Source organism: Mugil cephalus, chromosome 6 (genome assembly GCF_022458985.1).
Source record: "Mugil cephalus isolate CIBA_MC_2020 chromosome 6, CIBA_Mcephalus_1.1, whole genome shotgun sequence".
Classification (NCBI taxonomy): Eukaryota; Metazoa; Chordata; class Actinopteri; order Mugiliformes; family Mugilidae; genus Mugil; species Mugil cephalus.
The window spans coordinates 15,081,766-15,108,695 of NC_061775.1; the positions used below are offsets into that span (position 1 = coordinate 15,081,766).

General features: G+C 40.7%; 1 protein-coding gene across 12 annotated transcripts in view; it reads right to left on the reverse strand.

The window, feature by feature from the left end:
* The window catches only part of mcf2l2 (MCF.2 cell line derived transforming sequence-like 2), an 86,265-nt gene that overhangs the window by 14,835 nt on the left and 44,500 nt on the right, over positions 1–26,930 (reverse strand). For 4 of the 12 annotated variants that reach the window (XM_047586096.1, XM_047586098.1, XM_047586093.1 and 1 more), the window contains exons 16-31: positions 25,756–25,822; positions 23,863–23,978; positions 21,400–21,469; positions 20,870–20,962; positions 20,374–20,466; positions 19,059–19,181; positions 16,358–16,438; positions 15,572–15,712; positions 13,875–13,967; positions 13,429–13,507; positions 8,200–8,236; positions 7,930–8,030; positions 4,427–4,522; positions 3,110–3,205; positions 770–841; positions 225–335 (exon numbers count right to left, since the gene is read on the reverse strand). In XM_047586096.1, coding sequence (XP_047442052.1) covers positions 225–335; positions 770–841; positions 3,110–3,205; positions 4,427–4,522; positions 7,930–8,030; positions 8,200–8,236; positions 13,429–13,507; positions 13,875–13,967; positions 15,572–15,712; positions 16,358–16,438; positions 19,059–19,181; positions 20,374–20,466; positions 20,870–20,962; positions 21,400–21,469; positions 23,863–23,978; positions 25,756–25,822 — 1,469 coding nt within the window. The remainder of the gene's footprint in view (positions 1–224; positions 336–769; positions 842–3,109; positions 3,206–4,426; positions 4,523–7,929; positions 8,031–8,199; positions 8,237–13,428; positions 13,508–13,874; positions 13,968–15,571; positions 15,713–16,357; positions 16,439–19,058; positions 19,182–20,373; positions 20,467–20,869; positions 20,963–21,399; positions 21,470–23,862; positions 23,979–25,755; positions 25,823–26,930) is intronic. The other 8 variants (XM_047586097.1, XM_047586095.1, XM_047586100.1 and 5 more) reach the window with 7 other exon arrangements.

Genomic DNA, 26,930 nt, shown 5'->3' on the forward strand with positions numbered 1-26,930 from the left:
CAATCATAAACCCCTTGAGAGGAGTGTACCACACATAAGAGATAATTCTGTTTGTACTGCATATGCTATGAATGTCTTTTATGTATGTTCTAGCATTTTCAGTATGAGTTAGGCACATTTTTGAAATAACTGACCAGACAAAGTACATTTTCTCCAACACATAAAACAGAAATCAAATGCACCTCACGTACATCTGAAGGAGGTTAATTCTCCTCTGCAGTTACCTGGTTGAGAGGTGGATCTAGGGACGGCTGAGGTGCCACCAGCACCGGGAGTGGTGCCGACAGTCATGCTCTTACGTTTCCCAACTGCTGCCATAGCACCGCGCAAAGTATCTGGAGGGAAGCCAAACGCTTTATACCAACCTTGACATCACAAGTGTTGCACAGAATTACAAAACCGAAAGCAAAAAAGATCCAGTGCTGATCCAGATTTGGAACGGTCATATCCATCTAGTTCATCTAGTCAAGATAAAGTGCAGTGCACTACTCCACTCATGCAGAAATCAACTAAACAACAAGTGCCGAAAAACCAACAAACTCCTCACCACAACGAAATGACACACATACAACCAAAACCGTATCTCACACTTCTTATCTGTTGTGCATGCATGACAAAACAACACATCACGAATGACAAGTCAACGAGGCAGGCAAGAAACTGAAATACGGAACAAATAAATATCAAGAAATAAAAATAATAATGATCACACAAAAGTACAAATTAACCAAGCTCTATTAACCAAGCAATTACATCTTTCGCCATATACCTTCATAACCAAACGGAGTAGGATCGCTCTTTATCTCATGTCTCTTGCTCTTTATGCTAGCTGAAAGAGTACCTGGACAAGAGAAACAACATGCAACCAGACACTTTATTAGAAACCAGCATATAATCACATAGCATTAACCCCAAACCTCCTTTAGATAATATAACCTCCTGAGACATTTTGTTTGCTATGCATTTTTCATTTCTCCAAGGTATTTGGGATTAGTAGGACCTAAACTAAGCATCATCTTTCAACAGGAAGTCATAGTTTTTGAAAAAAAACTACGTCCTCATATGTGGACACTGGGATTATTCCATTATACATATTATAAAACAGTCATCAATGTGTGACAAAATATAAAACTTTATTTTAATACCTGAACGTGGCTGAGCAAAACCAGAATTGCGAACAATGAACGTCCTCAAATGTGTACTTGCTAATTGGCGAGATTGTAGCTTGTTGCTATTGATAAAAATTTTTAAATTTGCGCGTCACATCAAACTAGAAAATAAGTTTTAACTGAACAATTTGATGGAGTTATGTTCCTCGTCCACTTTTGTCCTGCAATTGTCTGTAGAATGAATCCGATGAAATGCCCACTATCATGTATTTACTGACTAGTGTATTGACCATTTGCTACCACTAGATGGCAGACTGTCCACTAACAAAGACAAAGGCTTTAAATGATGCAGAATAAGCTGCAATAAAACGTAAAACTTAATTTCCTTGTATGAGGACGCAGGGCCTCAGGAAGTTAAAGCCCATTATAGAATTTTTACTGTGTAACTTACGTAAGTTAAAGTACATTATTACAACATTCAGGTGTGTGTCTTTATGTAAATATCTATTATTTTTAAGACCGTTCTGAAAGCTTTTTTTTAATAATTTGTATATGGCACACAAAAGGTGTTTTTTTTTTTTTTTTTGCAGACGATTGTCTATCCTCTGGGGCAAAATGAACACCATAAGAAATGTTAAATAATTAAATTATAGGAATTGTGCCATCAAAACTGCTTCAGGTAGTCTAAGAAGGCAAAAACTAAATGAAAACATGCTGTGAAATGAAGCATGTTCTGGAAGCTGGAAGCAGTTGGCACAAGAAATCCAAACATGTTTCTTCTTTGTGAGGAAGAAACGCTGTTGCCTTACACAATTTTAACATTTCCACATATGCTTGTCCGTAGTATGGCACAACGAAATGTCTACCACATTCACAGCTCCTACGGGTTCCGCTAGCATAACCTGCAGTGCTCTGATCGATTGTATGACATTTAAACACTCTCAACTGCACATGTGGGAAAAGAAACGCAGTCAAAGGAAATAGTTAAAAAAAAAAGTGTAGTTGGGTGAAAAAGAAAAAAACAACAACTCCTCATTGATATTCCTAAGATATTAAAATTCCTTCACCTTTTAATGTCACCCGTTGTTCCAAATGTCAGCTTATCAAAATACTAATTTTCTTACAGTGAATGAAAATATATGTGTGTCTACCCATTTGCAGTTTTTTTTTTTCACCCTGACGGTTTCCATTTTTGGATTTCTCTATGCGGCACATTAATCTCAGGAGGAGGAGGAGGTGTGTAAGACACACTCTATACATGTACAGAATGCACAGACGCTCAGTACATTTAGTTTGGATGTGTTTTGTACGCATAAAAAAAAAAGAAACTCTTATCCTGAGTATGCTACGTGCAGTGTACACTATGCATTACAGGTATAATCGACACCGTTTTAAAAGGAAATTGAAATGCAGATTACTCTTTCTTTTTAGAAATCAAATTTGCATCAGTTATATTTAAAATAAATAAAAAAAAACAAAGAAAGAAAATTAGTATCCAGTAAGAGTGAATGGGTTTGCTGGTGAGTATGTCTGCATAACAGCTGATCCAACGTGTATACCAAAAACACAAATGAACTGCTTTTATGTCCAAGGGCACAAGGCATTTAATGAGGAATAGTGATGAGTGATTCTGCTGTTTAGTAAATATGAGCAAAATCAATATGGGTTAGGGAATTCAAATCAACCGAGTCAGTGGAGTCAACTGAGCCGACATTTTCCCTGTAATATGACGCACAGGGTCAAACACACGGCTCACGGGCCAAAAGTGGCCGATCAGAGAGTCTAATTTGGCCCGCAGCATGAATTTGCAAAGTGCAAAAATAAATACAACTGCTATTCCTAATTTGATTGCTGTTCAGGCAACCCTGAACAGCAATGTGCCCAAACAGCACTTATTTTTCTTCATTAGGATAGATTATAAAATGTGAAAATTCTCCTAATTTATTTGTACTTCTTTGCACTGAAACAAATGGAAAAAAAGGTTTGGGCTAGTCAGGTACCTTTTGTGCGTCGCGTGGCAAAGGAGGAGGAAGAGGAGGCAAGGGAGGAGGTGAGGGAGAAGCGGCGGGGGGGCTCTGCCTCCTTAACATTGGGTTCTACGGCCAGAAAGGGGTCAGGAGGGAAAATGGACATGGAGCAAGAGACAGGGGAGGACAGGCAGATAGACAGAGTTAAGAGAGGGATGGAGAAAAAATGAGGAGGCAGAGGAGCATGGGTACGTAGGATGTAATACAGAATGTGTAGAAGGAAAGAAGAAAAAGCGGTTATTGGTTAAAAAAATCCCAACATCTTATATCTTGACATAATCAGAACACAAAACTTGATTGACGATTTTCTAATAAAAAGAAATAAAATAATAAAGAAAAATGAAACAAACCATGTCCAATGTCCATGCACTACTTTAACCACAGTCCTCAGCTCAGGGACTTTGTCAGAGTCTCCTTGAGTCATGTGAACATTTGCACGGCAGCCATCATTGTGACAAATAAGAATGAAATTGATGCTCATGCGGCTGCTTAAAGCATATAAGAAAAAGACTGTCTGGTAAGCCCAGAGTAAACTCAACCCATCCACTGGAAAGACGGAAACATGTGACTGAAACTTGGTAAATGAAAGTGACGTCAAAGAATCAGTCACATTATTCTAAATAAAGTCGGGAGAAAGGCTTCACTGTCATCATTTCTATTTGAAACGATGAAGAAGAAAAAAAAAAACACTCAACTCATTTTTTTCTTCAGTGATCTCGCACTCTCCCCACCTCATTAGTGTCATTAGGGCCATGTAACGGTGGACTGATAGAAAACTGATAGAAAGCAGGACGTGGAATCAAGTCACGTCCGCCTCCAAAAAAATGTTAATACACTTTAAAATGTCAAGAGGGCTTGAGCACGAGAGGGTGACATTTTCTGCACGTTAGAATTAAGCCTGGCTACAGAGAAACCAATCTTTGTCATCATCTGTCCATCATCTGGTGTCTGTCTGACTTTGAAAACTCACTCTTAAACAGTACTCTTTAACTTTCCTTATGAAAATCCCAAGTGCAGGACATGTGATGATGACTGATGCTGAGACACTAAGAACACTGGGATTCCCAGAGAGACCAGCCAGTCGCTACAAGACACACACTAACTGAACTTTATGTGACGTCTGACGAAGACATCACAATTTGTCTGGGCTGAAGTTTCCAGACTCAAGTAGAAAAGGCGTAGTTTACTGTCGACAAAGATGCCAATGGTGATCATGGTGATGATGATGATGATGATGATGATGATGATAAAGGTGGGACGACAATGGAGTATGTGACGTATTGCTGTTACCTGCCGGAAGAGACCTCCTGTTGGAAAGTCCTTGCAAGGTGAAGTGCTTCCTAGCATTAACAGCCGAGTGGCCTGATTGGCTGGCTGAAGCATCGACTGAGTGGCAAAGCAAGAGGTAGCAGAGGTTAGTGCAGCGGGGGAAGAAGAAGGGGAAGACCTTGAGCATTTCTCCAAAATGTAGACACCAAAACATTAGTTTATGTCACCGTGTTTGACATGTTTTTTGGCAAGGTTAAAGCAGGAAATTGCTGGCTTCTTTGACTTATTCGGAAAAGCAAACATTTAATAATCTTTGAAACAACCACTCTAGAAAAACTGCCTATAATGCAAACAATAAAAACACAGGTTTGCAGGTTGGTAACAAACAATGTATATCAGGAATCGTTAAGTTACAAGAACACAGCTTTTACAAATGCAGAACAAATAAACTGATTTTGAAACATGAGTAGGAGTCAAAAGTAGAAGCCAAACAAGTTTTTGTTTCTTGTGGGTGTCGTGCACATTTGTGCCAGCAGGTGACAGTATCGTTAGACTTCTAGTTCGCTGTTTGTATAAACAGGTGGGTTCATTGGCACAGGTGCAGGGAAGCCATATGGTTTTTGACCGTGCCAAAGAGTGTAATGTGTAGACCGGGCCAGGGAATGTAATTTGTAGTGTTGCGTCTAAAATAAATCAGCATAAGGAAATCTTTGGACAATCTTGCTGTTTTTTCGTGTTGGTGCACTTACACCTGCACTTATGGCCAGGCATGCGTACAAGCCCTTCATACCAGTATGCGCAGATAGTGACAACGAAGCCTCTATAGGTACATGTTCACTCTTTATAGGACACTCATTAAAATACTTGGACATTTAAAATTCCAACCCCTTAATGGGCATAAGAAGACTTTTTTACTTTTGTGACATTTTTCAAAAATTGAAATGTTCATGTAGAAAATCAAATATGACTCCTCGCCCAATAAAGGCTTAGAAAACCAAACTTCTCCAAGCAAATTTCTCCCATTTCTGCCACCAGTTTTCCATTTTGCCATCATTGCCATTATTGAACCAAAAAAGTTGTTTGAGGGTTGAAGGTTGTTTCCTAGCTCCACCTCCGACAACTAATAAAGATAAACATCCAGATATTGGAGGAAATGGTTCTGGAGAAAGGCACCTAGATAATCAGCTAGATCATCAACTCAGCCCCCCCACTGAAAGCTTATAGGTTTGGTTATCACTTGCAAGCTCTCCATGTGCGAATCGTCTTTTTTAAGACATTCACTGGTGCACTGAAGTTCCAACTACTCAGCCGGGGCATTCAATTTTTATTTCAACAAAGACATATCATCTGATACCTGAGGAAGTAACACAGTAAGCAAGCAGAGGGTGTGACAGACTAGTGTCATTGACCTGGCTAATATTTACATCAGATTTGACACTATGGATGACTTTACACAACGTCCTTAGATAAGCAGACATCTTCAACCAATGGCATTGAAAAAAAAAGCTCAATATCTTAAAGGCGCTCAAATAAAAGGAGTTTCTACAAAGGTTGTTTTAGTTACTCTTAAACATATGCACCAGAGGTGCCAGAATCAAGGAATAATCAATGGTGCCTAAAAAAACAGGTGCCAGCAAGCCAAATGATTTAGAGTATCACACTATAACCTTTATGCTTGGTGAACCTGTAATGGAACTCATTCTGGCTCTTTTGACACAACTGTGGCCACCACGCTTCATCCACTCTGGCTCGCACATAAAAGACAACGCTGTGCTGACTCGGACTTAATACAGTTACGAAACAGCTTGTGCATTCCAGTGAACACTTAGGAGACCTATTCAAGGACTATAGTAGAGCTTTTAAATCAGTGAAAACACATATTTTCTTGGAGAGGCTCATTGATCTCAATATCAATACTTGGTTAGTTGAGTGGAACTTTCTTTTTTTTTTTTTTACTTGGTGAGTCGGGGCACTGTGAGCACAGCCTGCCCACGAGGCTCTGCTGTCACGCCTGCGTTATTCACTCTCTTTACCCCAAAATTTAAGATCAGCGGGAAAAACTTTAGAAGAAAGAATACATTTGCTCATCAGTGGGTAGCAGATTATCAGTGCCACTGAAATGTGTTCCTATCTGTTCAACTGTGTGCCGAGGTGAGGAATTGCACGTCGTAACACAAAACCTAAACAGCGCTATAACTCTGGAATGATAAAGCATCATTATCATGGAGGGAAGGAAGTCTGGAGGCAGAATAGAGCAGGAGGAAAGGAGAAGGAGAAAGATAGTTTAAAAAATGAAGCGTGGCAGAGAGGGGAACCACAGGGTGAGGTATAGAAAGAGCGAAAGAGTGGAAAGGAAACAAGTGGCACGAGGGCTGATGGAAGGAACAATAAACAACAGTGAAGGGCAGATACAGAGGAGGAGGAGAGAGAGAGTGGGAACAGACGACAGATATGGGTTTATGGGTTTGGGCATTTGGTCCTATAATGGTGGTCAACCACCCATTTGAAGGGTGATACTGAAAACAACAGCCACTGTCAAGCATCCCTAATGTTTCTTGTCCTACTAGCATGTGGGACTGCAAAAGCATGTATGTGCACCTGTACAGCCATCTTTCTGAGGACAAGTTTTATACCATCAGGACATTTGTGCAAAGTGAGGGCATTTGGGCCGTTAGGGGTAGGGTTTTAGGAAAAAGTTATAACGAGGTTAGGGTTAGGCTAGGGTTAGGTACTTAGTTGATGGTTAGGGTTAGGGTAATGTCCTCACAAAGATACCCATACAAACATGTGTGTGTGTGTGTGTGTGTGTGTGTGTGTGTGTGTGTGTGTGTGTGTGTGTGTGTGTGTTTGTCGTAGAATACAGCACAAAGTAGCTATGTAAAACGGTTTCTTGACACGGAAAGATCCGGTCCGTACCTTTGTTGTTTGCCTGATGGAACTGACTGAACAACTGAACTGACAAATGTGTCAGTCCATGCCGACTCGGAGACTCTGACTTTTACTGTAGGTTCAGATGAGAGTGAGCTGGAATCTCCAAAGTGTGCGATTGTTAAGTTGGCACCAATAAGTGAGATCAATGTCACTCAGCACCTTGATAGCTTAGTTGAAGCTTAGAGCATGTTCAGTTAAACCAGTGGACACACTGCAGGGGTTTAAATAGAGTCTGTGTGGAGAGAAACGATATATGGTATGTGTTTTATCGTTTATGGTGTGTTCTTAACCAGGTCAGTCAAAATATCGCATCCAAATCTGGCGTAAAACATACAAGCCAAATTTGAATCACAAACGTTTGTCTTGTTATTTAGAGACCAGGAAAGGAAGAGTCAGCAGGTCAAAAGTGAAGTGCAAGAAAACTTTTCACAAACTCTTACAAATGGAGTGGTGAACCAGTAGTATAGGTATTTAGGGAACAGAATGGAGAATTACTGTTTTCTTAACCTCGACAGTTGGTGCAGCTTATGTGTCACTTTGTGAAATCTTCCTTTTTACAGTATGTGGTACGTCATATTCTAGTGACCTCTCACCTCTCTTCTGCCTCATGTTCGGACTGGGCTTGGTCCTCCTGAAGCCTGACTCTGGACTCGATGAATCAGACTGTTTCAGCGCCATCTTACGCACGTTCCTACTGACACAGAGAAAAAGGGTTAAGTCAATGCAAAGGCTGAAGCAGACGTGTGGCAATTTCATTTTCCACTACGCTTATCTTTATCCTTCCCTGTCCGACCACAAAAGTTTCAGACCTTGCACACCTATCACTGTAGGTGTTTAATTTGTGTGATGTCTTGGTTGCGTACCTCATAGGGGCCCCGTAGATGTTGAGCTGGCTAGCTTCTGCGAACCCAAGAGAGAGATTCTATTTTACTACTTGGTGACAACAGCAAATCTTTGTTAGTGATCCATGGCTGAGACAGAAATGCATCCATATCACAGCTGATTAAGACTTAATGAAGATGAAACCACTCAAATTTTTTGATTATGTGGTAATCCGCTTGTGATGTTAGGGTCCTGTAATTAGAACATAGCAAGTCATTTATATAAATGCTATTTGTTTTCAAGAGACCCAGGGAACTGCTGGGGAACAACAGGGTGGTGAGAAGCGCATCGTTCACATAACCTTGACATTTTTCTGAAACTCAAGCCCCAAGATAATAAATCCCTCATCTTCTGGTTGGTCACAGAACCATGACACACTGCCGAGGCTGTGAGCTGCAAACAAATCCTTTCCCAACCCCAACTCGACTAATTAAAGGACCTGCAGCTCGTTCTTGCACAGCCAAAGTACTCTGATTCCACAATCAGAAAGAGATTACACAAATTTGACCTGCATGGGAGGTAGACCAGGAAAAAAGCCATCGAAGCAGTCTACAGTTTGCAGATGCTTGCAGTCATTAATTCAAATATGAATTCTGTTACATACAAAGGAGTGCTTGAAGACAATGAAAAGCATATGTCCAAAAGAGGGAACTCAAATTAGACATTGGAATAGAAATGACCCTAAGCACAGAACCAAATCCACCATAGAACGGTTTAAAAAGAAGAAATGGTGGGCTATAGGGTGGCCCAGTCAAATCCCAGATTTGGATCCCATTGAAATGTTGCGGGATTTGAAACAGGCAGTTCACGCAACTGAAACTGCAAACATGTTGAAGACGAAACAGTGAATTGGAATAACAAATACAGTTCCATTTTACTAAAATCTATACTTATTTTTCACTGGGGAATATTTTAGAAAATACATTTCTAGGAACTGTTTCAATATTAATGGACACAAAGTATACTGGAGAGGATGGAAGTCCGTGGTACAAAGTACAAAGTGAGTCCTCATTACACAGGTGAAGGTATTATATCCAAGAGAACAAACAGTACGGGACAAGATACAGGACAATACAAAATCCACACTGTTTTGATTCTGATAAACTGTGAAACCAAAGGTTATGAGTTTCAAGCTGTACTTTTTAGTGCCTGACCTCCAGAGAAGTGTTGATGACACCTTTTACAACAGGAAAGTTCTCCGACTCTCACCCTCCCCTATCCATTCTGTCATTTCTGAGTTACTTTCATGTTAAAATTCTCCAAAACTGCTGTGTCAACTCTATAAGCTGCATTTATTGGTCCGATAGAAACCCTGCTGTGGCTTTACAAAGAAAGACACACCAGAACCCAGAAGCCACTTGAGATGCAACTCTAGATATCAACCCATAACTAAGCAAGTGGCTTCATAAATGCAGCGTTAACAATTCTAGTCTGACACAGGATCCCACTCGGTAACAATAAATCTCTAGAGCAGGATCTAGTAAAATAGAAGCAGACAGAGGCGCAGCCTTGGCCAAATGCATAGCGCACATAAGTGAAATACCAACCCCTATGAATGATCTGCCTTGTTACCGCCTATTCCAAGCAACCAATGAGCCTGTCGCAGAAATGCAAACTCAGCAGGGAACCATTCCACATGCTCCAAATATTGCACTCAGCAAAAGGGGTGCATTTTTTCATCATGGAAGAGGCGATGTTTTATTCATAAAGGCTCGTCATATTGAGGTGAGTGGAGAACCTTAGCAGCGAGCAGCAGTGAGGAGGTTTGAGATGAGGAGTAACGCCATGCATTTAAGCAGGTCCGTGGTGAGCTACACGCTCAGTACTTCCTCCATGTTTGGCAGTTTCGCTTGATGAATTCAAGATAACGTACATTTCTGTGCAAAGTCAGTAAACATGAGTCAAAAAACCCCACACGCACCAGGCACTAAAAAAAAAAAAAGTATGCTATCGTATGCTACTGAAACATGAGACGATAAAGGCCTTGAAACGACTCAAAGGGTATACTATGTGCTCTCATGTTTTCACACTGAAAACAGGACATGTCGAGCTTCCTTAATAAATGTGAAACAGTTTTTCGTTTCTGAACTAAACTGAAATCAAACAACATGCCAGTTAAAAAGACAAAGTGAGTTCAAACTCTTAGAGTACAGGTACTTCTACCACTCCTTTGTGTCATTGCCTTTATTTGTTCCTGCCCCAGCTATTATTAGAATATGCAGTAAATCCATATTGCAAGAATAAGTACAGTAAGTGACGCCTGTATCCCTATTTTACAGAATCATTGACACGCTGAATAAGTTTTGTGTCATATATTGCGTGATTTGTGTTTACATCTTAATATGACTTCTCAACTTTACTGTACTGTACTTTTTCAATAAAGGATCAATAAACCGTTGAGATCTAACGTTGGATTTTCTTTTATGACTCTAAAGAATGTGCTTTACAAGATCATAAACTAAACATAAACTATGTTGCTATGTGTTTCAGTTCAGGCAATGTGCTACAGACTGGGTTGGGGTTAGGGTTAGGGTTAGCCACTACAGTCTGTAGCAGTGAATGTGCATTTCTGGATGTTTGTCATAACAAAGAATGTGTGAGGGTGGGTGGAACATTTTGTATTCCCATTACTGACAACTAAACCCTCTGTAGAGAACTTCTGATAGACGGCGACACGCAGGCAGGTGCAACCACCTTACAGTTTAGTGAAGTGGAGCTCCTGTGTCAACAGGGCAGTTCCTCAATTTTTATAAAAGGCTATATTTTTAAAAGCATATCATGGTCTATGAAAGGACAGAGAAGAATAGAAGTTGTTGTACAAAGTGGAAGAGACAGCTGGACATCAGGTTCCCATTATGTAAAAACGAATTTACGCGTCTTTCAAACTGCAATCCACCTCTACCTCATTTCTCACTTTCTCGTCACATCTCATCTCTCCTCCTACACTGAGAGCGGCTGCTCTTCCTACTCAACCTCCTTCCTTCTCGCAATCGCCCCTCCCTCCGTTAATGTTCATCCCTTCAAGCCTCCCTTCACTCCCTCTCTGCTACCTCTCTCAGCCTCCATCTCTCCATTGGAAATCTCTTTGCGTTCTCTCTGTCTCTTTGTCTCTCTCCACCCATCCTTCCCCACTCTCTTTCTCTCTTCTCTCCCCATCACTTCCAATCTCCTCCTTCAGCGTTTCCCAGACCAATTTCGTCCCTTCTCGCCGTCTTTTCTCGCATGGAGTCAGGAGTGTAAATCACGCACAAACACACACACACACAGACACACTCGCTGGACTGGACTGGACTGGACTGGACTGAACTGAACTGAACTGGGCTGTCAGAGCCTCCTACAGCCTCTGCTCTCCAGGCATCATGACAGGGCTGAGGTGCTATTAGTCAGTCTGCTCACGCACACGCGCATACACACACACAAACACACACACACAGACGAGTTGTCAGTTGGGCTGAGTGTGCAGCTCAGTGCAGAGTGTGCCTTTCCTGTCAGTCAAGGACCACAGAGTAGAACTGTGGACAACTGATGCTTACTGGCACAGAGAGGACTGAGAGAGGAGGAAATACACAGAGAGAATCATGCTAGGGGGGAAACAAAGACCGACAGAGGGCGTAAACGGCTCCCTGGTGAAGATGACCACGGACTCATTCGAATGTCACACAACGACCACAAGATGACCGGCAAAGACAGTGGCGAATGCCAGGGCCAGCAGGGTAAAATACACAGTGAAGAGCTGAGTCATTCAAAGTAAGAAAAAATCCCTTTATCTGTAAGAAGTAAAGAAGAGACAGGCTGAGGCTGCAAAAATCCATAAAGAGGGCTGAAGTAAGGTCATCATCTCCGACAAGTCCAATTTTCAGCTTTTCCCAACACCTGTTGTCTGATGTTTAAACAGAGACACGACACGACTTCAAGCCACTGTGTCTAACACTCACACTGTGAAACCTGAAGGAGGTTCTGTGATGATCTGGGGGTGCTTCAGCAAGGCTACATTTCGGGAAGATTTGTCTTTGTGAAGGACGAGTGAGTCGAGCCACGGACATGGCTGATCTGATAGAAAACTTCCTTCCTTTCTTCTGCTCCGACAATGTTGTCCAATAATGAGTTGTTGGTTCCTCGCAACAGGAAAATGCCCCATGCCAACAGCCAGGTCAAAGTTACAGAGCCACGACATCAAGACAACGCCACTCCAATCTCTGGAACTGAACTCCATTGTAAATGTCTAGGATGCGATTAGGAGGAAGGTGGATGGTCACAAGTCAAGACACGAAAGCCAAGACCCAGTTGTGATTGAAAACAAGGGCTCCGCCAAACACATATTTTATCTTAACTGAAGTATTTTTTCGTGTATGAAAAAAAGCGGTGGTTGTTCTCAAAGCCCAAAGTCACACCTTTAAATAGTTTTATTTGACCAACAGTGCAAACTTCAAAGAAATGTTATTCCAAGTATATCTCATGCCAAGCTGTGATGGCATAGTAACCTCGACCACTGACTGATGTATTCTTATCAGGCCATCCTCGAGTCCAAGTGGACATTCGTGACAGGTGTGAAGGACTTTCCCTCAAGATGTTGCCTTCAGAAAATGGTAAGCCACGAAGATGCTTCCTGAGGACACAGTGGCCTTTGACTGCTAAAATCTAATCTGATATTATATCATTTTATAACACTGTAACTGAAAACGTATTCCTGTACTCACCCTAAAGGCCGTAATGCAACAGAGAGATGACTTGGCATTTGGTACAAGAGAATGAAAAGCCAGATTACAGCAAAGGATGTATTGATGTGTTTACAGATACTGGCAAGAAAAGTTTCGCTGGTAACACAAAGAAACTGTTGCAAACATTGACGGAGCAAAACCACAGAAAAATACAATTTCAAATCAAACTGTATCTGGTTACTATTTTTTAGGGGGGAAAATCCTGCTTTATTATTCTAACAAGTTGACTGGGATGTGTGCACGGTTCCCTCTAGAATGGCAAAGACACAATAATAGCCTGAGGCAGCGCCTGGTTGTATGTGTGTTTAAATAACAAGACAATGAAAATAGTGTATACTGGTCTAACAAAAGCTTACAGATGAATGGATCCATGCAGACATAAGCATTTCCTTCATCTTTAAGTTGGGACCCAAGTGATTTCTTGTGAAAGGGGGGGGGGGGGGGGGGGGGGGGGACAAAAGGAGAGATATTCTCAGATGTCTGTGTACGTACCTCTGCATGCTTCCAGCTGGCCTGTAAGAACTTTGCGAATCTCTGACACCCACATATTTTTCACGTCCATGGATGGAGCCTGGGGAAGAATGTACGCAGACACACACAAATCCCAATGTAAATCAAGAACGTATGCAACTGAGGCCTGTTTCATGGGGGAGCTGCGTGGTGCAACACTGCCCCCAAGAGCAGAGTAGTGGAAAGGTGGATGTCTCTCCTGAGAAAATTAACAACTGGCTCTTTGTTTCTTGGGTTAAGGGTTGTCTTATTTGCATATGTAAAATAAATGTATTGCATCAGGCACAGGGTAAGGTAAAGGAAATGTCATCAGAAAAAACAGCTGGGCTAATCATAACAGTACAATGCAGTGGGGCAACATCATTTCAATCGAATTCGTTACATTTGTTCACAGTTTCAAAAGAAAAAAGGAACCTGCACCGACGTACCTGGATGATGTAAACTTCCTCTCTGCCGTTATACCAAACCTCAAACTTTTTGCTGTCGCCTTTCACGTTCTCTGTGATCCCCACAGCACTCATCTGGACATAAAACACAGGATAGAGACACTGTGAGATACAGATGCACATTTATCAGGATATGAGAAAACTGTATCACATAATGAATAAATTGTTGCGCCCACGCTGACAAACTGAACATAAAAGAACACAATTCTCTTTTATGACAGCAACCAACCACTTATGAACCAAAACACTAATATTTTACTGTATAATTTTCTTTTTTCACGTGAAACATGAGCAGTGCATTTAGATCCTGCTCGCAAACTTGGGATGGAAAACATATTGGCCTTTAAGTGATTATTATTGTCATTTTCCCTAAGATTTGATGACATGTGCGGTAAAAAAATAAGTAGTTATAGTGTCAGTCAAAAAAAGATAATAATAACAAACCTTGAAATTCCCACTAGCAACTATCTGCATATCAAATGTGTGGAGACTGTCTTTAATTTTAGTTTAGTTTTGCATGAGCGATAAGGCTCCACTGTTGTCCGAAAACTATTAAAAGCACACCAGCAAGCCGCTTCCATTAGGTATCTTGATCACACACACTGTATTTTGACTCAGTCACTAAGTGATTAGTAGAACTAGTTCTAGTCGTTAAACTAGTTGTTTAAAAATAATGACTTTTTCTTGAGGAGCTATGTCCTCAGCTGGAGAATCCATATCCTGTGTGAATATCACAAATCGCAAAAAGACATTTATTTGTATCAGTTTTGTCGTTTTCAGGCCATTTATGAAATATATAAATTTTTACAGTGGAAAATCTTTGTTCAGTTCGCGCAGTTATACATCAGCCATTTCAATTTTAGTTATCAATCGGTCATAAATATGAGCGGCAACAGATTCTCAGATTCACCCACAAATAGTATGAGAGAGGAGGAGAGTTCAGAGCTGAGGAACATAGCAACATAGCAACGCAACATATATTAACACATTTACAAGGCACTGTATGTGTTTACGCATGGAGGAAGGTAATGTATGTTAATACTAATGGGGAGATTGTCTGCCTCCTTGAGGCCAAGAATTGATCCATGCAGATTTAATGTTTTAACAAACTTAAAAACAAAAAAGAGATGTTATAAGCACTAACACATTTTAAATACAGAATTTTCTTGCTAGCAGTTTTCTTTTCTGTCTCAGCAAACAGATTGCTGCATCTTCAGGTTTATTACAGGCACCTTGAGTCATTCCACAAGACAATACCTCCATAGGTAACTTATTATTTACTTGTTACGTGAGGTTCATCTTAGAAGTCTGTACAGACAACCTTAAATGTAAACTAGGTGGATTCCTCGTGCCTGGCTCAATAAGGAAGAGACTGAGCAGTTGTCTATAAAGAGCGTCCGCAAGGACAAAGCACTGCAATATAAAATAAAATGTTATAAAATGTTATTTTATGATTGATCCATAGCAGTTGTGTTCTAAAACACAGCAAAGCATGCTCACACAGGCAGAGTCCTGTAGAGTCCTGCTCCCAGACGCTGCACACATTGACATTTGTTGACACAAAGGTTGCAGCAGCAGCAGAATGAGAAGAAAATAAGAAAATACAGGCAGGGTGCAAAAAAAAAGCAGGAAAAATTGCGTCAAAAAAGACCTCACAAACATGAGCATGTGGGTCTAACCTTGAGCGAGTGTTTGAAGCTGTACGATGGGGTTTTCTCGTGGCCATCTGTGGTCTCCTCTCGTTTCTTACAAAACAGCAGTATCTTGTCATACAGGAAGAGGTGCCTCTGCATGGGCTTGAACCTCGCCAGGTCCTTCACCTGAAATCGAGTGACATGTCAGTCATTTTGTCTGCATGCCTGTTCATGTATCATGACACACGTCCACTGTATTCACACACAGCATTGGGTGCACTCTTAAAATTGAGGAAATGGCAGAAGATCTGTTAAATGAGTCTGGTATTTTTATTTCCCCAATGGGGAGTGTGCTGCCAGTCATTACATCATTACATTACAGCTCCTGTTGCTCTGGAACATATTCACCAGTGAAGGTGACAACAGCAGCCCAACAAATGAAAACGCTGCAGAGCGTCATGAGATGAACACTGAAGTATGAAATCAGCCAGAGGCAGTTTCATTTAACGATACAAATAAATAACAAAACATCTTAACGCAGACCTTAATATAACCAGACCGCTCTGAGCTATTTCAGGTTTATTTCTGCTGTATCTCAGCCATAAATCACAACAACCGTATTTGCACTGTAATGCAAGCTGGAAAGGAGATAATGAAACAACAGCTAGATGTCTCCACTCAAAATCCAAATCACAGCAACGTGCATACACTTTACTGACACACATCTGACACTCACAAGAACATGAGAGAGTCACGGATAAAATAATAAGGTTTTAGTTCTTGCACTGTATGGATGTAAATGGAAGGTAAAGCTGGAATGAGGTGTAGTACCTTGCTGTGGCCTTTCTTGTGATCAGTCCACACATTAAAGGATCCCTGCATAAGCAGCTTCCCCAGTTCACTCAGGTTTCCCTGCGGATGTAAACACATTGTCAGTCAGGCTCGTAGTGCACCATTTGCATCGTTGCATAGATCTGCAGTTGCCATTGCACGCGCACAATCGCTGTCTCAGATCAGTTACTATAGCAGATGAATCCTGAACAGGCAAACATCTGGTATTTGAAACTGTGACAATTAACAATTCAAACAAACGGCACATAATACTTATATATTCTAATTATGAGAGTAATTTAAATTAACAAAAAAATACATAAACATCTGTCAGAATTTTTGGTATTCACTTTGCAGTTTACTGTGTATCATCATCACGCCAAGATCTAAGCTGCTCAGGGACTTGTCAGCTTTCAGTCAATGACTCCAGCAAGGAGTTCAGTCTTGTTCAGGGGGCTAGAGCATAATGTGAGGCTGCCTGCCTGAAAGTTGAACAAACAGTGGACCTTTCAAAAGGACAATAGCCCTCAGATGGGATTTTAAATGTGCAGTTCATGTAAGAAAACCAAACATATTGCAACCGAAGGGGTCTTTCACCAGACAAATGGTCAGACAATCTCGATATTGTTGTCGTAACGATGTAGTATCTGTTCAAAAAAAAAAAAAAAAGCTTGAAAAATACACAAAAAAATAATAAAAAATGTCTACTCAACCAAAGATTGATTAGACGCAGTACCTCTGCGGACCCCCTAGGGGTCACAGACCCCCTGTTGAAGACCTATGATGTTTGCATTTAAGTATCAAGAGCTGTGCTATTACAGCTCTCTGACAGACTGATTTTAATACGGATTACATGATATAAAGAACCCTCTTGTAGAGATAGTCCCAAACGTTATACAGTCATATTGATCATGGCCCGGAGTTTGAAATCAAATCAACCATGCGATGCACAGACATCGATCCTGCAATCAGGAAGTGCCACTGTGTAATCATATCCACGCTATGATATCAATACTTTCTTTACATAAGCTCTTGGTGGACATGAAAATATTTTGAAACAGCCTTTCAGTAAAACTCATAAAACGCACACAAAAATTATATGGAACTTCCTCAACTACCTCGTGATTTTCTGTGATTTATTAACCAAGGAGGGTTTCGCCTGCTTGTAAATGGTGTGTGACGTCGTCGGTTTGGTTGATATATAATCTGCACCCGAGTTTAAATTTCTGAACAGACTCATTATTTTCCAGGGCCTCTGCAAGGACCTGGTTACAGTTTTTCTGACTTTGTCTGACACATCCAGAACATGTTTTGTTCTTCAAATACGTCACACAATCTTGAAAAATTGCATAGCAGTCTCTAAAAGAACATTGTGCCAGAAAAGTACTCTGCAATTACTACAGCAAAACAATAACAAGATGCCACATGTGGTTATTTAGTTGTGATGAATGAAAAAATAAAAAATAGAATAAAATCAATGGAATCATGTGGACAGCATGTTTATTGCCCCATAGCTGTCTTATGCCTAGGTGATTCACACCTAGCCATAAGACTGTAAAACTCTTGGTATTTCATCTGCACTTCTCTGATGGAACTGAAATGATAGTACAAATGGCTACCGTTCAGTCACAGATTAGACACACATATACACTGATCAGCCACAAAAATATGAACACTGGCAGGAGAAGTAAATAACGTTGATGATGTTGTGACAATACAGTGCTCTGCTGGTAAACTTTTGGACCTTGCATTCGTGTGGATGTTACTTAGACATGAACCACAGAGACCCCTCCCCTCAACCCACAGGACCCAAAGGCCCTCACTAACAACAGCCTGTTGCCAGACACCGCAGGACACACTCAGAAGGCCCATGTCCAGCTGTTTGGGAGGCACATGTTATACACCAGTCAATATTGTGTAAGTCTCCCTACACAATATTGACTGGTGTATAACATAGCTACATTTCTCTTCTACATTTCCATAGTTTGCATATTTTTCAGTCACCTGTGGCTAACCTGTTGACATTCTTCACATTCAAAGATTTTGTAAAATAGTCTGACCAAAAGTGGGTATGGAATTTGAATATGACTTTCAATACATCTAAATCTCATTAACAAGGGTGTTAATATTAAATATAATACTAATACAACTTAAACAAAGTCCATCTGAAAGCCAAGCAAGTGTTTGGCTGAGAGCTGATTCACTGACTTTTTAACAATGTCACAGTCACAGAGTCAGTTCAGTTGGAACTAAGAAGATAAGAAAGCCATAAATTGTGTCACCTGCAATTCATATGTCTATACAGTAGCAGCATTCACTGGAAAACTGGTTGAAATTTTTTTTTTTTTGCATCCTTTGAACAACCTTTGAAATCTCTTTCTGATATATATTCTTTTTATTTATTTGATTCATGCCTCTCGTATCCACTTCAATGGGATGATTTACTTCAAGTACTTGTGAAATCTTTTTAAGTCTCTGGCCAGTTTTACTGACATCCCTACTTTTATTTTTCGCTTAAGACATTTAAAAAGAGTAGCATGATGACCCCACAAAGTTGCAAAGAGAACTACTCTAAATGTGTAGACATGTGTTTAAGGTGATACAAGACATGTTTCACTTGCCCTTACTGAGGTCCAGAGAATGTGAGGAGAAACCCCTGACTGCACATAGAGCTGATTAAGGATTAATTCTGCATACTCACATCAAAGCCAGTGATGGCTATCTGGTGCATGGAGTCATTGACAGACTTGATTATGTCCAGCATGGTGGCCAAAGCTTCCTCCAGCTCGGCCATTCCCTGACCTTTACTGCATTTTAACATCTCCTGTTGGGCAGGAAGGAGGAAAAGGATTAGAATGAGTGAGCAAAGCAAAATCATCTGAGGGACATAAAAAGAAAAAAGAAAAGAAAAAAACAAAGGGCAATATATTTCTGATCATATTTTGTCAGTATGTTAAATCTATCTTCCATGTACAGTATAATTCAAACTTGGATATTAAATCCATTTCCTTATGTAAAAGTCCCCCCAATGACCAAGCCCTATCATTTAGTAATGGTTAAGCTTTTAGGGCGTGGAAGTGCAGTGTAGCGTGACAGAAGGTAGACCTCTGCCTACTATCTGACCAGCCATATGTTCATGATCTTAAACATAAAAGGCTACCTACACCATGCATTATGAGAGAGAAGAGGAAAAAGACAAGAAGGGGAGACACGAGTTACAGGCAGAGTTAATCATACACAGAGATGATTAACTCAGGTAACAGCATTGTGTAGAGAATGCTAGCCTGTTGCTAGGTAGCAGGTAATCTAGTACTGAGTAAACCTTGATTAGTGGCTCATAACTGGAAAATCTGACTGGTTAAATGTACACCAATTCTTGAGCTTGTTTGTATTTCTTTAAACCAATCACAATCATCTTTGACAATGTCCAAAGTTCCAGCAATGGTGCAACTGCGAGATGCGTTCTAGTAGAAGACTTGCATTGGGGCGGCAGTCATTATAAAATGTGCAGTGTAAAGTGGAACCAAAAGACAAACAATTAGTTGACTGTGTACAAGAAAAGACAAATGTAATTTGATGGGAGGCTCCATCCGCACTTTGTCTGAGGAGGGGACCAGTGCACTTTAATATAACTTTAGACAATTTGCTAGCTGTATGTTAAGTTGATAAAAATGTTTGTGTGAAGGGGAAGTCAAGACAATGTCACGGGTGCATGCCATAGATAGATCAAAAGAGGAGGAATAATGCAAGAATGCCCCTGTTAAACAGAGAACGTGGACACTGGAGCAAAGAGAAGAATGCGGGTTGAGTTGTTAGCCCAGTTGCAGGTTGGTCAACTTTATATATTTTTGTTAGGTGCACTGAAATCAATCAACCCAAATTAGGACGATTTGGAAGACTTTTAAAGAATTCCTCAACCTAAACAAAGCAAGGAGACTTGTCATGTCCTGGCAACAATCACTGTCAAAATGTACAAAATTAGCTTTTTCACTACAATGTGTTTGCGTGAGCTGGACCTTAAGCATGAGTTGGTATTTGGTGATCCTCTGGACTGGCTTCAGCAAGTAAGCATCCAGAGACAGTTTGTGGTCCAGTTTCTTCTGGCATTCCTGTTGTTGCAAACAATGACAGGAACATGTCAGAAACATGACAGGCATACTGAACGCGTTGTTTATGATGCAAAATGGGTCTCGAAGAAGTGATTTAACTTGACCAAATGAAGGATTGAGATAAGTAGGATAATGTGCGCTTTTAATGTATGTGAATTTCTGGATCGTTATCATGCTCGATTTTTTCTTAATGCTTGGTGTCACATTCGCATTCCAATGGACAATAAAGAGAGCACATTGGAAAAGGTATTTGCATTTGCTGCTCCAGAATAATTTGCCTTTATGTAAATGGGTTTGGGTAGGAGTACTAACGTGATATTCTATTGAGTAGTTATTTGTGTTCATTTATGATGGGACAATAGTAAAAAAAAAAAAAAAAAAAAAACTGGACCATCTGCCTTACCTGAAAGAAGAGGCTGTCTCCACACTGTCTCCAGAGGACTTCAGAGCGAGGTTTATTCTGACAGTACTTTTCATACACCTGGAGCTCTTCTTTCTGAGAACACAAGGGTGTGGCCAAAATAAATTATTATGAGAACCAACCATAGTGTGAGGAATAGTTCATCAGTAACTAAGTTTTTTAAAAAGAAGAGTCGACATTACAAAGTTGTCGTGCTAAATGCAGACCTAGCGAACATACTCTTTAAATCATTTATAGTATACCTTGAGTTTCCCATATTTGTCAAGGGAAAGAGCACATCATTTAGTTCATAAAGCAAACAATCTCACACTGTAAAACTTCTTATGGTGTGATTAAACTCCACAATGATGATGAGTTCAATCACACTAGGAAAAGGTCATATCCGAAAATTCACCCTAAAAGTGATGTAGTAAAACTGAGATCTAACAAAAGCCACAACTCTTGTACAATAAAACAAGCACAGGAGAGTCTGAGCGTAATTCATTTCCACAACTGTTTCTAATACTACTTACCCTTTTCAGAAAACAGGTTCCCACCAACTCTGGTTTCTCGGCACAGTTTTCCAGCTCCAATAGAAACGTCCTGCAGATAATTTTGAACAAACAAAATAAAAGCCCAGCACGTACTGCAACTATTTTCTGTATGAGGCTGAAAACCCATTGTAGATGGTTTCCGTTCCACTATAATCACGGTTATCAGCTTCCATCTGGTACAGCACCATGCATGGGCTGAATTATTTGAATGGGTACATAACACTAGGCAGGACTTACCCCTACCTTTACTCTTTGGGAAGTGTGTAAGTTTGTAGGGGCACAATTATGTCAGAAATCACTAAACATTTGACTCAACGAGTCAATGGAGCACACATCTATACCAACTGCATCAGGAATCCCCAGCTATAGCAATGTTAAATGTTCATATGTTTTTAGCTGGAAAGGTCACATACCTAGCTCATAGGTTTAGGTATAACATGACCACCCTCCTAACATAGTTTAGGTCTCCCTTGTGCCTCCAAAACACTTGTGACTCATCAGAGAATGGACATGGGAGTGAGGGTGTCCTGTGGTGTTTGCAAACAGGATGTTGGTAGTGGGAGTCTTTGGGTCCTATGGGTTGAGGGGAGGGTCCTCAGTGGATCAACCTCGTTCCAGCGCATCCCACTGATACTTAATCAGCTTGGGATCTAGTAAAGTTGGAGGCCCGGTCAACACTTTTGACAGTTTTTCATGGTTTTTTTAAGCTGTTCATGAACCATTTCTGTGTGTGTGCCTGTGTCAGGCTGAATCCTGCCGGGGATGGCTGCTGCCATTAAGGAGCGCCAATGCTACAGGCTGAGGGCACATGTCTAAATAAGATCCACATGGATGCCAGGTCCGAAAGTTTCCCAGCAGGACATTGAATCGTCACAGGATGGTCGATGTTATTCGCTTCTCCTGTCAGTGGTCATAATGTTATGCCTAATGATCGGTGTAAAATTACTTGCTTTAGCATTTATGAACATACTTTATGGAGAGCTAGCCTGTGTGGAATTTTCTTGCACTTGATTTTGGGGGTATTTTGTCTTTCTATTCCGTCTTTTATTTAATTTAGCTCCATTAATGTAGTTTGGGTTTTATAGCTACCGGGGGACCATCAAACTGACCGATGTGGTCCTCATCATGGTATGTGGGGTAAACGGCCAATAGATTCAGCTTTTGAGCTGCCAGCAAGTCAGACTCACACATCTAATCAAACCGCCTTCATTGGACGAATGTGGAGATACTGGGTCAGACCGCAAGTTTTTTTGGATGGAGCTTTCCACTGCGGTTAGCTAAAGGGCTATGGCAGGTGGCTTATTTCCGTGTTTACTTGCAGTTAGATTAGAAAAACAAAAAACAGGTCTGGGGGTGTTCGTCGTCGCTCGCCATGTGCGCCGGGGTGTGGCATGCCCTGTGGCTATGGTGGTTCTCTGGTCTTGTTACCCAAGTGTGGGTCTATGCACCCCATACTGCGGTTGGGGTTCTCGGCTGCTGGGGCTTCTGACCTGACTCTGGGCCCTGGTAATGGTCTCACTCATATTTAGGGAATCCCCACATGCATGTGTGTTGTCACCTGCCAGCCCATGCTGGATCACATCAAGAAGAATTGATGAGTCCCAGCTATTAAGGGCTGGATTATTATTTTTTTTTTCATTCTATCACTACGTGCCCTATCGCATACTTCTCTCCTCTATTGGGACACCCTTACCCCCCTGGACTCTCTCATCTGTCCAAAGATCTACACAACACCTCCCTGTACCCAGTCATACCTGAGTGAGGTGACTTGGGAAGCACAGAACCCTACACACCACCAGTTCCTACCAGCACCACATGCCTCTCTTCCACTTTCTATCCTTCCACATCTTTTCTGTCGTTTGTTCTCCACCTCTATTCACTGAGGTGTCACACTACCCTCCCTGCCACACAAGGTTACTACACTCAATAAAGATCAACAGGATAGTTCCCAGAAAGGCTGGTGATGGTAAAACTCATGCACTGAAGTAATAAAATTTTCAGCTGCAAGAATATAACTGCATCAACCTCATATAATGTTGACACCATGTGGTGTTCAACTATGTACACAAATGCAGACAAAAAATAAATAAATAAATAAATACTTTTGAAAAAAATGTTCAAACTAGCTCAGGCATTTTTCCCTGATATAAGCTGTTTTGCGTGATCTCTACAATGAAGGCAGAGAGAGCAAAGATATCATGACAGATTGAGCCCTAGTAGTCACATTGATGGGAAATGAGGAATGCTGAAATAAACCAAAAAAACCTATATAGCACAAAGATCTGCTGCTCTGATGCACTATAACAAGGTTCTTTCTGTAATCTTGTGTGGCAGGCCCAGGCCCCTTTATCTATGAATAACCTTGTGATATCACTGAAGCAAATCACTTCCAGATATAAACGGGTATATGGTGGGGCAACGTGCAAACCTCATTCAACCTACCTGTTGTGAAAATCATAAATCTCTGGGAGGTTGCCGAACAGTACATCTCTTTTGTTCTCCAGCGTCGGGGGGATGAGGTGGCTTAGTTCTGAATTATTCAGCTCATCAAAATAACCCTGGCGAGTCCAGTGAGTGAAGAGTACAATGATGCAGAAAGAAGAAGAAAAAACATATCAAAATTTGCTCAGGCAGCGAAACATGTCTTTTAATTAGTCACAAGGAGATTCACACTATTTATTCTTGCACTAAAAACTCAATCAACAGACCGACAGCTGGGTGATGAAAATACATCATAGGCTCATATGCTTGGAGTTACAACATACGGCTGTTTCTTGCGATCAGTTTATAACACTGCAGGAGTATGCTTTTGTGCTATGAAAGGAAACAGATAAGTCCTATCTATCTATCGCTCTAATAACACTCCCACTTTTGGAATCTGGACGCACACTCACGGGCGAAAATCAACGTGCCTCACTGGCAGTGGGTGCTCCACTTCCTGCCAAAAAACAGGTCAGACCTGTTGAGGCATAGAGTCCCCAGGATGCCTGAAGGCGTGTCATATTCATGGCACCAAAATGTTAACAGCAGATCAGAATGTTTAGAGCTGCCATGGATAAGACTTAATCTATAGTTCAACAGCAAACATATCTAGGCTGTCCCTGTTGTTTGACTGTAATTATTCGGTCTTTATACCTGCCAATTTCACCTGCATCCAACACACTGAACTCCAAGAGTCTCCTGTCCATCTACAAAGTAATACAGTATGTGCCCAGCCAAGATAAGCACCAATATTCAACTCCTGTGCAAGCTGTCAAGATGTAATCATAAATGATAAAGCCATTATTTAAAGTAGTTCCCCAATCAGCTATTCATTGCATTTCAGTTGAGCTTAGTCACAGAAAAGAGGCAATTTATTATCACAAACTATTACTGTTATATTACTTATTTTTGCATTAAACTCAAAAACACGGTTTGACAAATGGGACGAATTGCACTGCAATGGCTACTTTATAATTAGTTGTTAATTCCAGCAGACTGCATCACATTATTAACATTGTGTCATGCTGTTCATACTTTGTAGGTTAATCATGTATTGTGCAGCTATTGCGCAGTACATTTGAACACAAACTTTCCTGTATTTAAATGCTGTCATGTGGTCTGATGTAAATTCATCAGCCTACAAAAAAGTTACAACTAATCAGAGAAAGGACTTGAGCCTTCTGAGGGTGTCCTGTGGTGTCTGGCAACAGAATGTTATAAGTGGGGCCCTTTGGGTCCAGGTCAGCGCCTTGTGCTGTTTTCCTGCTTTTTGATTTGTTCCTAAACCATTTTTGTGTATGCATCTGTGTCAGGCTGCCTGGTCTGGTGTAGGTGGGTGGTACATGTCTCAGTAACATCCACACGAATGCCAGTTCCAAAAATGTTGCAGAACATTGTACTGCCACAAGATGATCAATGTTATTTAATTATCCTGTAAGTGGTCATATTGTCTGATAAACATACATCAACGTAATAAAAAATTCATTGCAGCTTGGAATGTACACAAGACCAGATTATATAAAGCAATGCAAAATCCAAATTTGCCAAAACTGTTTTTGCACAGCCAGGAGAAACAGAGGAACAAATGATTACATCCATGAAATCATCCATGAGATCCTTTAATCCTTCCATGAGATCCTTTAATGAGTGAATTAAAAGGATATCGTCTATTCAAAACAGCACTAAGAGCACATATTAAGGACCATTTGCCCCGGTGTCCTTGTTCTCAAGAGCCAAACGAGACAAATCCAGGTAACAGGTGCGGGATTTGCAGCTGTTTTGGGTATACATAAACCATAACGAAATATAAAACGGTTAAGAAAATCTATCCTAGAGCCAGTAGACGCAACGTACCTCCATGATGCTTTGCAGTTCCTCCACGTACAGCCTCTCTGTCTCAATTAGCTCAGTCATGATGTGCCTGCAGAGAAAAAGAAAATCAAAATGAAACACTCTGAGTATATTATTCCCTGAAAACCTATTAAAGAACATCAAGATTTAAAGAAGGGGGAAAAAAAACACTCAAATGAAACAGTCATTTTATACATTGTTCCACATGATATTAAACAGCAGCTTGATCACTTAAGTAACTCTGATTATATTTATATTACTTAAGCCACAACAGAGAAGAAGAAGGAATTTTTTTCCTGGATTGACCTTTGCAAAATGCAACCATGCATCCATGCACTTCACACATTTGTGAATTTGATCACAAGCTCATTTTACTGTCTGTGGTTCACGTTACCCACATGGAAAACTCTGAGCCTTCAGACAATGAAGGATCACAAGTAAGATCTTCACTAGATAATGCCAACAGGTCATTGTAGGGTCATTGTAGTAATTGTATGGATTGCTGTGATGTTTGGTTAGGGTTAGGGTTGTGGTTAGGGTTAGTCCAAAAACAGTGCATCTGATGTTATTTTTAACTCTAGTAACACAGAAGCACAAGTCTCCAGTCCATACCGAGACATCACCAGGGTTCTCTGAATTATTACGAAATAGCTCAAGAGAAACAGAATGGATAAACAACCAATTTGTGGCCATTATATTCTTGATCAATAAGTAAGAATGTTAAATTATTATTGCTGTGCCAATAACGGTATTTTAAGTGATAATTATTTTTATTTATTTATTAGAGATCATGCTACGACGCCCTCTGATTGTGCTGCCTTTGGTCATTCACTGTTCTACTAACACCGTCCCATTGTGGGCACACCAATGGAGGGATAATATCATAAAGATCCAGCACAGTGGCTAAAGGTGGAAAAACAATGCAACCCTATTCCATCCTCTACATTTTACACACAGGGCGGAGAGTGCAAAATAAACTGCCTGCCAGCCTGTCATTATTTGCATGAGGGTGGAATAAATAGAAGCAAATGGCAAAGCAGGAGTGCATCTTCAGTTTACAGTTTACATTGTAAACTGGTGTCCAACGTGTCCAACTGATCCTTTCAGTAGGGCAGACAGTAAGAGACGCTTATGCTCATGTGGCAGTTGAAAAAGCAGATAGCAAACCTTATTAACAA